This window comes from Ctenocephalides felis, unplaced genomic scaffold (assembly GCF_003426905.1).
Source record: "Ctenocephalides felis isolate EL2017-DRISC unplaced genomic scaffold, ASM342690v1 CF-g0.4_SCAFFOLD_01170, whole genome shotgun sequence".
In the NCBI taxonomy this organism is placed as follows: domain Eukaryota; kingdom Metazoa; phylum Arthropoda; class Insecta; order Siphonaptera; family Pulicidae; genus Ctenocephalides; species Ctenocephalides felis.
Genome location: NW_020537324.1, coordinates 81981280 through 81991534, shown reverse-complemented (window position 1 = coordinate 81991534; position 10255 = coordinate 81981280). Strand labels below are relative to the sequence as shown.

Genomic DNA, 10255 nt, shown 5'->3' with positions numbered 1-10255 from the left:
TTATTTCAAGGGGCTATAGAATTTTAGGTAGAATTAAAATTAAAATCCGAATCATTTTTTTATATTTAAAAAATAATTTTTTGGAAATTAAAAAATATATATAATTGAAATTTTGAAATAAAAAATGACGTGCTTTAAAATTAATTAATTCACACTGTTAACACAAGCAAAATGTTTTTTGAATCATTCAAATCGGATGCTTAGTTCTCTCAAAAACTACTATTTTTTGTACATTTAGCTCCGAATCTCCAAAACGACTGGACCTGCCTTTACCAAAAACTAATCACCACATCTCCACATCATTACAAATTAAATGTTCTTTAAATCATTCAAATCAGATGCTCCGTTCTCTCAAAAACTCGATTTCTATTTTCTGCACTATTTGCTACGTATCTCCGTAACGGGTTGACCTGCCTTTGCCAAAAACTAGTCACCACTTCTTTCAATCATTACAAATTAAATGTTCTTTAAATCATTCAAATCGGATGCTCCGTTCTCTCAAAAACTTAATTTCTATTTTTTTTTGCATCTTCCTATCAATAGGAATCGAATGTTTTTTGAACCATTAAAATCGGTTGATCCGTGCGCTCGAAAACGTGGACGAAAAATTGTATCCACACATGCATACATACACACACAATCATCCATTTTTTCTAAGGTATGCCAGACTTTTTATTTTAGATTTTTTAAGATTACTTTAACTTACCCTACACAGGAAGTTAATAAAGTAAAATCCTTATAAGACGATTTGTAAGACCTAAAATCGTGTCTTAAGCGAGAAAGCGTATTATGCGAAATAAGGAAAATAATCTAATATCTATTATAATGTATATGTTAAAATTTTGGTGCGTGTAGTTACACATTTAATTTTAAACTTTTTGTTTATTTTGCACGTTTCGACACGGTATGTGTGTCATCATTCCATCTGTATTAACTTTTAAATATTATATTTTATTGTTTTGTGTTTTTTTTTAAATAATGTTTAATATTTTGTTTTGTATTTTTTTCTGGTGTGAAATGTATTTATTTTTTTATTTGTTTTCATTCTGTAATATATATTTTAGTATTAATTTGTTTAAACTTTGCAAATTTTAATAAATTTTTTAAATTTTTGGATATTGTAAAATTTTTACTTTATTTATTATGTTTTATTTTCAATCTTGTTTTCATCTTGTTTCAAATTTTTCTTATTGCATTTTCTGGTGTGATACTGTATGAATATCAAAAAAAAATTGCTGAATGATGACACACATAACGTGTCGAAACGTACAAAATAAATAGTATAATTATTTATCGTTTTTTTACTTCTGCAAATAAACAGAAATATTTTTTTGTATTGTTAATTAATTTAGTAAAGTAAACCAAAATGCAACATGCATAAGTTTAAAAAAATAATGTATATACAATTTTAGACTTATTAAACTGAATTATATAATTGCATCTGCTAAACCTACACTTTATCTTATATTATTTAAATTTCTGGTAAATAAACAGAAATATTTTTTTGTACTGCTAAATAATTTAGTAAAGTAAACCAAAATGCGATATGCATAAGTTTAAAAAAATAATGTATATGAAATTTTGGACTTATTAAACTGAATTATATAATTGCATCTGCCAAACCTACACTGTATCTTATATTATTTAAATTTCTGACAAATAAACAGAAATATTTTTTTGTATTGTTAAATAATTAAGTAAAGTAAACCAAAATGCAACATGCATAAGTTTAAAAAAATAATGTATATGCAATTGTTGACTTATTAAACTGAATTATATAATTGCATCTGCCAAACCTACACTGTATCTTATATTATTTAAATTTCTGACAAATAAACAGAAATATTTTTTTGTATTGTTAAATAATTAAGTAAAGTAAACTAAAATGCAACATGCATAAGTTTAAAAAAATAATGTATATGCAATTGTTGACTTATTAAACTGAATTATATAATTGCATCTGCCAAACCTACACTGTATCTTATATTATTTAAATTTCTGACAAATAAACAGAAATATTTTTTTGTATTGTTAAATAATTAAGTAAAGTAAACCAAAATGCAACATGCATAAGTTTAAAAAAATAATGTATGTGCAATTGTTGACTTATTAAACTGAATTATATAATTGCATCTGCCAAACCTACACTGTATCTTATATTATTTAAATTTCTGGCACATCTCAGCTGCTTTTCGGCAATAATAATGTAGACATAACAACATTTTTCTTGTATTCTAATATTATCTAGGCGCATAATTTCAGATAAATTCAAATTTCAAATAAATTTACATACCTAGCAGATGCCAGTTTTGAATGTTTTCAATATCAAACAATGATAAGTGTTTTTTTTTTTGTAGTTTTTGCCATTTATATTACTATAGTTTTATCATTCATTAAATCTTACAAAATTTTCTTTGACAAACTCTAAAAAGATTTATCAAATCCGAATAACCGCTTAGGAGAAGTACCAAAACATACACAAATACTTAAAAATATATTGAATTAAAAACAAATATATATTAAAAATAATATATTGAAATAAAAACAAAGTGTTAAGAATATTTAGATACCTATATTTAACTTAAAAAAAATACACAATTGTAACTTTTAATCGTCTCTAATAAAATGTCCTTGTGATCTAGGATGCCTCTTCTCTTTTTCAATATCGACATTGGGGTATTGCTCTTTCAGGGCTTCCATATCTAAATTCTTGTACATCCTTAGTAGGGATCTTACATGATTACGGTCACGGCTGGAAAAAAGTAGAAATATATATATAAGGTGTCCCAGAACTCAATGGAAAAAATAGAAAATTAAATTTTTCTATGCAACTAGTTGAAATGAAATCATTCTTTGGTTATTATTGTTAAAAATAATGATATAATTGTCCAAAATCTTGTAGAATTAATTTTATATATATATATATATATATATATATATATATATATATATATAATGTATCTATTATCCCTCTTACTTATTTTTCTTCTTCTTCTCCACATACAATTGCTCCCTATAATGTTGCAAAAACTTCCTCACAGCATGTCCACTAAACCCGATATGATTCTTCCTCTTCCAATCAGTATTCATATATTTGGGTATCAAATGTTCAGTAGCTCTACGTCTTATCCGTAATCCCAAAGAGTTTCTGATCATATACGAAGGTCTTTCACCACTCTCACCAGTTTCTAGGAAATAGTATGCTTCATTACGTTCCCGGACAACGTTTTCTAAATTTTTCATGGACTCTTCAACTTTATCTATACGTTCTGGGTTTGGAAATAAATGAGTCTTTTGTTTGCACTCTTCTTCCATTGTGTAGAGCATGTTGCGCTCTTTTAGTAAAACATACCTAGGTAATAGACCGATGAATAATTATTTAACACAAACAACAAAGTAAAATTGTTAATGAGTATTTTATTTTATTTGAAGATGTACAAAGTGTTTCATAAGTCTTTTACTACCAGAGTTTGTGCAAGTCCTCATTCGACTTGATCCTCAGCTCCTCGACTCTCCAAGATCTCCCAACTTTGACCTCATTTTCTCCCCAGTTTTTGGGGTCATCGAAAAATTGCATAAGGACATGTTTGGGGGCTTCTGGTTCAGAACTTTTACATCTAACAGAGACTTGACCTAACCTATAATGACGTAATGGAGTTTACAAATTTGTTTGTGTGTTTTTATTAATTAAGTACGTACCTTTGTAGGTTTGGGGTTGTAAATGTATTTGCGACTGGTAGAAAGGATTTCACTAATTTTACAAAACGAGACATTGTTGTTTGTGTTTATTTAAGTTTTATTTTGAATTGAAATGTTAAGTGAAATGTAAATTTGACATAACCTCAACTTTCAAATTGGTTTGGAAACTGAATGCTAGATGGATGTATGGTATTCTTGATTTCTTGTAGTGTTTAGAGACTTTCTTGTTTAAAGCGTTTTTTAAGTAAATTGAGTTGCTGTAGGGTTATATGTTATATGGGAAAGTTGTAGATTATTTAATTTTGAACAAATTTGCCGAAAAACAGTATTTAATTTCCGCCAATAGTTAAAAAGTTATGTATAATTTACTGCGTAAGTGGTGTACTCTTTACAAGCAATTTTTTGTTGAGTCAAATTGCATCTTAAATTTCAATTTGAATTTTGAAGTACATGGAGTTGCTGTAGGGTCTTATGTTGTATGAAAAAGTTGTAGATTATTTAATTTTGAACAAATTTGCCGAAAACACTTTTCAAATTCCTCCAATATTTTAAAAGTTATATATATATTGTAATTTAGTGCGTAAGTGCACTCTTGCCAAGTAAATGTTTCTTGCATCATCGTTATTAGAGGATTACATCTCAAATTTCAATTTTGATTTTAAAGGTGTTCTAGGATCTTATGATGTATGAAAAAGTTGTAGATTATTTAATTCTGGACAAGTTTGCCAAAAACAGTATTTCAATTCCTTAAATAGTTTAAAAGTTATTCAGTATATTATGTACAAAATGCACTTTCAGATGATCAATTTTTATTAAAATCAATCAATAGTTTTCTTTAACGTTTTTAGAGTAGAACTAGTTGCTGTAGGGTATATAATATAACACAAAGTTGTAAATTATTAACTTCCCGTAGGGTAAGTTATTGTAATGGGCCGAAAATCGGAATTGAAAATTTTTACATTTTTCGACGTTTTGAAGGTTTCTGAACATTTTGGCATACTTCAGAAAAAATTGATGTGTGTGTGTGTGTATGTATATATGGATACAAATTTTCGCCCACGTTTTCGGGTGTACGGATCAACCGATTTGAATGGTTTAAAAAACATTCGATTTCTATTGATAAGGAGATGTGCTGATTAGTTTTTGGCAAAGGCAGGTCCAGCAGTTACGGAGATAAGGAGCAAAGAGTGCAGAAAATAGAAATCGAGTTTTTGAGAGAACGGAGCATCCGATTTGAATGATCTAAAAAACATTCAATTAGTAATGATTGGGAGAAGGGGTTATTAGTTGTTGGCAAAGGCAGGCCCAGCCATTTTGAAGATACGGAGCTAAATATGTAAAAAATGGCAGTTTTTGAGAGAACTAAGCGTCCGATTCAATTGATTCAAAGAACTTTCTGCTTGTCTTAACAAAATAATTGATTTTGGATTTTTTTTTTCTTTTTTTTTTTAATTTTTTGTGTATCGAAATTCTGACTATAGTTCTAATATACTTTAAACAAATAATTTCAACTCTGCAATTCAGTTTATATAATTCTTATAAATATTAGACAATGTTACAATATTAATAATAATATATTTGAAAACGTTTAAAATTTCTCGAACATTTCGTTACGGTACGGGAAGTTCCAGCAATTTGCCTTAAGGCACGATGCCACCCACCCCACTAGTTTAATTTTGAACTAATTTACCAAAAACACTTTTGAAATTCCTCCAATAGTTTAAAAATTATATGCAATTTAATACGTAAGTGGTGCACACTTTACAAGAAAATTTTTGTTGAGTTTTTATAAAAAATTGTAGAATATTTCATTTACTTTAAACAAATGTATCAGAAGTTACAAGAGTTACAAGAGATGTACTAAACAAATATAATGTAGGCGCCTTAGAGCAACTCGATATTAACTTAAATCGATGTTGAATGTGAATATATATATATATATATATATATATATATATACGTATATTTTTCCACAGACTTGATTTTAATTAAAGAGTTAAAAATAGCTCGTAAAGTAAGTCGATACATGTAAACATATACCTATGGTTATTTTTAGATTTAATTACTCCCAATGAAAACAAAGTTTCGCTTTCATCTAAACTATCAAAGTTAATATCAACATTCCTTAGCTTAAAAATAATATAAACTTAGTAAACACACACACACACGGCTCATAATTTACCCACTGTACTAATTATAGAGAGACTCAACAAAACATTAATGCGCATTCGTTTATTAGAACTCTTGTAACTTTTAAATTGTTCGCTTAATGTAAATGGAATATTAAACAATATTTAAAATTATTTATTTTTGTACGAATTTGTCAAATTCTGCATTTACATTAGACAAACGGTTTAGGAGTTACAAGAGTTACAATAAATAAATGCACAAACGAGTTGGTGAACTATATATAGTACAGCGGGTCAATACAGACCAAGATGTAGGCAGGTCAAATATGGCATGTGGGTACTCGTTGAAAAGGTCTTGATGAGATAAAGCCAAATTTCGAATTCAAAACAAAAAAACCCATATAGCAATCCGTATCTGATACTTCTTAGCATCTAAAAATATTTGCGTTATAAATTGTGATTTTAAAGTACACCGAGTATCGGTACGTCAAAGTTATATCAGGCAGTATTGTAGATGATGTAATTTTGTAAAAGTTTGCCAAATATTTCACTTGCATTAGACAAACCGTTTAAAGGTTACAAGGGTTCTAACAAATAAGTACACAGACCAGTTGGTGAACTATATATAGTACAGTGGGTCAATACTGAACAAAACGTTGCCACGTCAAATAAGGCATGTGGGTACTCATTTAAGAGGTCTCGACGAGCCCAATTCAAATATCTATTAAATAAAGTTCTATATTTACAACGATACATTTTCCTACGAATCGACCGATGGCACCGTGTGTCAATTATCTATATCCTCTCACACACGCCACATAATAATTGCTCTAAATAATCGTTCTAAATGCTCTTCCAAAGTATAAGATTTCGTGATGCAATCGTCGACATATAACGCATAACACATAACACACAAGTGTGCATTTCATATTTATATTATTATTGATGCGATAATGGCCGGCGGAGAGAAACTGGGTTATGGCGCCGCCGGCTGCCCCAAATCGGATGGAACGAACGGGGGCAGGGCTTGGGAAAAAGGAAATAATTGGAAAAATATATATATCTATTCCTAGTATATCTCTTCTGGATATCTAAATATCTGATCAAAATGCAATCATTTTTATGTATATTGTTTACAATAGAAAAAGAAACTAGTGGTGTATGGCACAGTGCCTTAAGGCAAATTGCTGGAACTTTTCTATACCAAAAATTAAAATTTTTAAAACTTATTAAAAACTTTTTAAAACTTTGAAAAAATTAGATTTTTGAGAATTTTGAAAAAAAACTTGTTTGAAAAAAAAAATGTGTTTTTTTTGTATTTTGGAAATGTTTTTTCAATAACTCAAATCGATTGAACTGTGTTACAAAAATTTGTACCCGAACACACACACACACATACGCACACACACACACATACATCCATTCATTTAAGGAATGCCAAAATGTTCAGAAACGTAAAGAAGGTATAGAAAAATATTACGCGATTACTATAACTTACCCTAATGGATTAAAAATAATAATTGATACCTTTAGAATCCCTCTATGACCTGCTATTCATTACTCTCATATCTTAGAAAAATTGAATGTGCTTTGGTTAGGCAGTAAGTAGAAAAGGTAGTTTTTTTTTTATTTATTTATTTTACATGGATGTGGATCTTGCGATCATTACGTCAGTTATAATTTTACATTTTTGTGTATTTATATATTAATTTTATTATTATCTATAAAACTATATAAAATTTTATATAAATCCACATTATTACTAGATATTAAGATTTGTGTGTTTACTGGAAATATATATATATATATTTTTTTGCTGTTTCTGATACATAATTCTTCTTTGATTCTCATACATTCTGCATTCCCAGAATATATGATTTATTGTCCCCGGTTTGTCACCACATTGGCATATATAATCTTGAATTATTCCCAACCTCCAGAGATGAATCTTGCACATTGTATGCCCCAGCCTTAATCTTGTAATTGTTGATACGAAATTCCTACTGTATCATTTTTGAAAAGGTAGTTGTAAAGCTAGATTTACTTTCTTAGGAGTATTAATAATCGGTTCTCTGCCCGAAGGCAAACCCATGGTGTGAGTGCACCACAAATAAATGATTTCCTTTCCTGCCTTTGTTAATTATTCCTATTACCGTTTGTTATACTTATTTTCCAAACTTCTGTGCTTCCTGGTTTTGTGCTTTCGTTATCATTTCCATGTTTTTTCTTTTCTCGCGTAAGTTGTCAATCATTTGCATATTTCTTCTTTCCAATTCTTTTATTTCTTCTATTTTTTCTTCTACGACGTCGTATAGTATAGGAGGCACTGTTTTTGCAGAATGGGTACGATCCAGTTTTGTTTTCTTTTCAGGATTATAATCAGTAGAGTCCTTTCTATATCGCTTATCTTGTCTGTCCAATACCACATTTCAAAACTTTCCAGATAATATTTGACAGCCTTTCTTAGAGTCCAGGTTTCTAATCCTTACAAAGCTATGCTCCAAACATTTCGGATATGTTTATAAAAGATTTAAGACTTTTTGAAAGAGTTTGATCATTTTGTGAGGAACTCAGACTGGGTTCCGTTGAGGTAGAAGTTTTGGGGTAAAGTAGGGTGGATTAACGAAAAGGTAGAATACAGTTGATGGAGAGCCTAGTTCTTTATGGATCTACTCGTCTTGAATAGACGATTATCACGAACTTTACTCGTTTTATATGAGTATATTCATTTTTCCTGATTGTAAGATTCTACTTGTTCTCAATGGTATTTTTCTCTCTCTCTCTCTTTCGATGGGACTTTGTGTTTTCAAGTTTTTTTTTGTTTCAGTTCTCCCACTTAGGGCTGGTCCGTAGGTAAGCGGTTAAGAGCGATGGGACTTGTTTCAGAGGTCCCGGGTTCGATACCCACTTCGAGAAGCCTGTTGTCAGGCAACAGTGACAATGATTTTCACTTGAAAATATAGATAGCAATATGTTTCCTCTTTCCTCAAGTGAAAATAGCCCTCAAATTGTAATAATAATATATTATACAGAGATGTGACAACGGTTTGCGTTGTCACATCAGCTTATAGGGCTATTAGGTTCTGATCGCTGTTCAAAAATAATAATAAAAAAAATCCTACTCGACAAAGCCTACTCTTTGTCTAAAAAATGTCTACATGGTCCAGATTTTCGTACAACAGTTTGTATAACTTTACACTTGGTCAAAATATGTACCCGTGAAATCAGAGAACGGAATTACTGCAGGAAGTTGAGGTTATTTTTTTTTTCTTAAGTTATAAATCAAGTACACATCTAATCACTCAATTGACTTCACTTGATTCAATATTATAAAGATAAGCTCATACCCGAATAAACCCATTAGGGGGAGTCCATTAATCACGTGTGATGTTTAGGAAAAGGAGGGTTTGACAAAAAATCACGAAATTTCCCGGGGTAGAGTGAGGGGTATTGTGAGATATAACGTGTATTTATTTTTTACTTGAATTTAAAAAAAAATCATACATTTTCAAAAACAATTCAAAAATTGTACAATATTTTCTCGTAACTAAAAATACACGAGAAAGGGAGGAGGGTGATATTGAAGGAGGGGGAGTAAAAAATATTTTTTTTAAAATTGATCACGTGATAAATAGACGCCACCTTATTAGGACTTACAAATTTCAAATACTTCACAATATAAATACGACACCAGTACATATTTTCCAAGGGGGCACCTGTCTGTACAAGTCGAGACTTGTCTGTGTAAGGCCACTGGCACACACCGCCACACACAATAACAAACAACAACTCATTTCATTCATAAATCTCGGTCGCGTGCATTCAACATTTTATTCGCGATTGTTTTATTATTATTTTATTATACAAACAAACAGAGTGGATGGACGGATGGAACGAACGAACTACACGATTAATACACCTACGGACATATGTAAATAATAAATAATAAATGTATGTATATATATATATATATATATATATATACTAGCTAACCCGGCAAACGTTGTTTTGCCATAAAAAATATGCCTAAATTGATAAAAAAAATTAATAAAAGTGCCAAAAATCAAATATTCAATAGATTTGGATTCTGATTCTTTGACAAATAGTTAAAAACTTGTTGTAATTTTCAAAATTATTTGACATTTCATACTTCAAAAATTAATTCACTCGCATCATAGCGTTTTGTTTATTATACTTTTGTCATGTCAAGTACGTCAATATTTATTTTTTATAAATTAATAATTATTTTAAGTCATCAATGAATAATTATATAATTGTTAAATTCATAAGTTTGGCTAAATCAACACAGGAATATTGTGGAAATAAATATTTTTTTACATAAAGTTCTGATTTTTGACATTTGCATTTTATTTCAAATTAATTATAACTGTCAAAATATTTTCTTTTCGGTCAACATTTAATATAAT

The 10255-nt window shown here is 29.4% G+C and overlaps 1 protein-coding gene across 1 annotated transcript; it reads right to left on the bottom strand.

Annotated features, from left to right (window-relative positions):
• Positions 1-2607: 2607 nt before the first annotated feature.
• LOC113367776 (39S ribosomal protein L47, mitochondrial) lies at positions 2608-3833 on the bottom strand. Its single transcript, XM_026609356.1, has 4 exons — positions 3700-3833; positions 3465-3638; positions 2978-3352; positions 2608-2752 (listed from the first exon to the last, which is right to left on the bottom strand). The coding sequence occupies exons 1-4, from the start codon at positions 3771-3773 to the stop codon at positions 2608-2610; spliced, it is 768 nt and encodes a 255-aa protein (XP_026465141.1). The 5' UTR covers positions 3774-3833.
• Between the last annotated feature and the right edge of the window lie 6422 nt (positions 3834-10255).

Excerpts from the sequence above, each read along its gene's own strand:
- LOC113367776 (XM_026609356.1), bottom strand. The coding sequence starts at position 3,773 with ATGTCTCGTTTTGTAAAATTAGTGAAATCCTTTCTACCAGTCGCAAAT. Across the intron at positions 3,639-3,699 it reads ACAACCCCAAACCTACAAAG|GTTAGGTCAAGTCTCTGTTA; the intron begins GTACGTACTTAA and ends ACGTCATTATAG. Across the intron at positions 2,753-2,977 it reads GAGAAGAAGAAGAAAAATAA|CCGTGACCGTAATCATGTAA; the intron begins GTAAGAGGGATA and ends ACTTTTTTCCAG.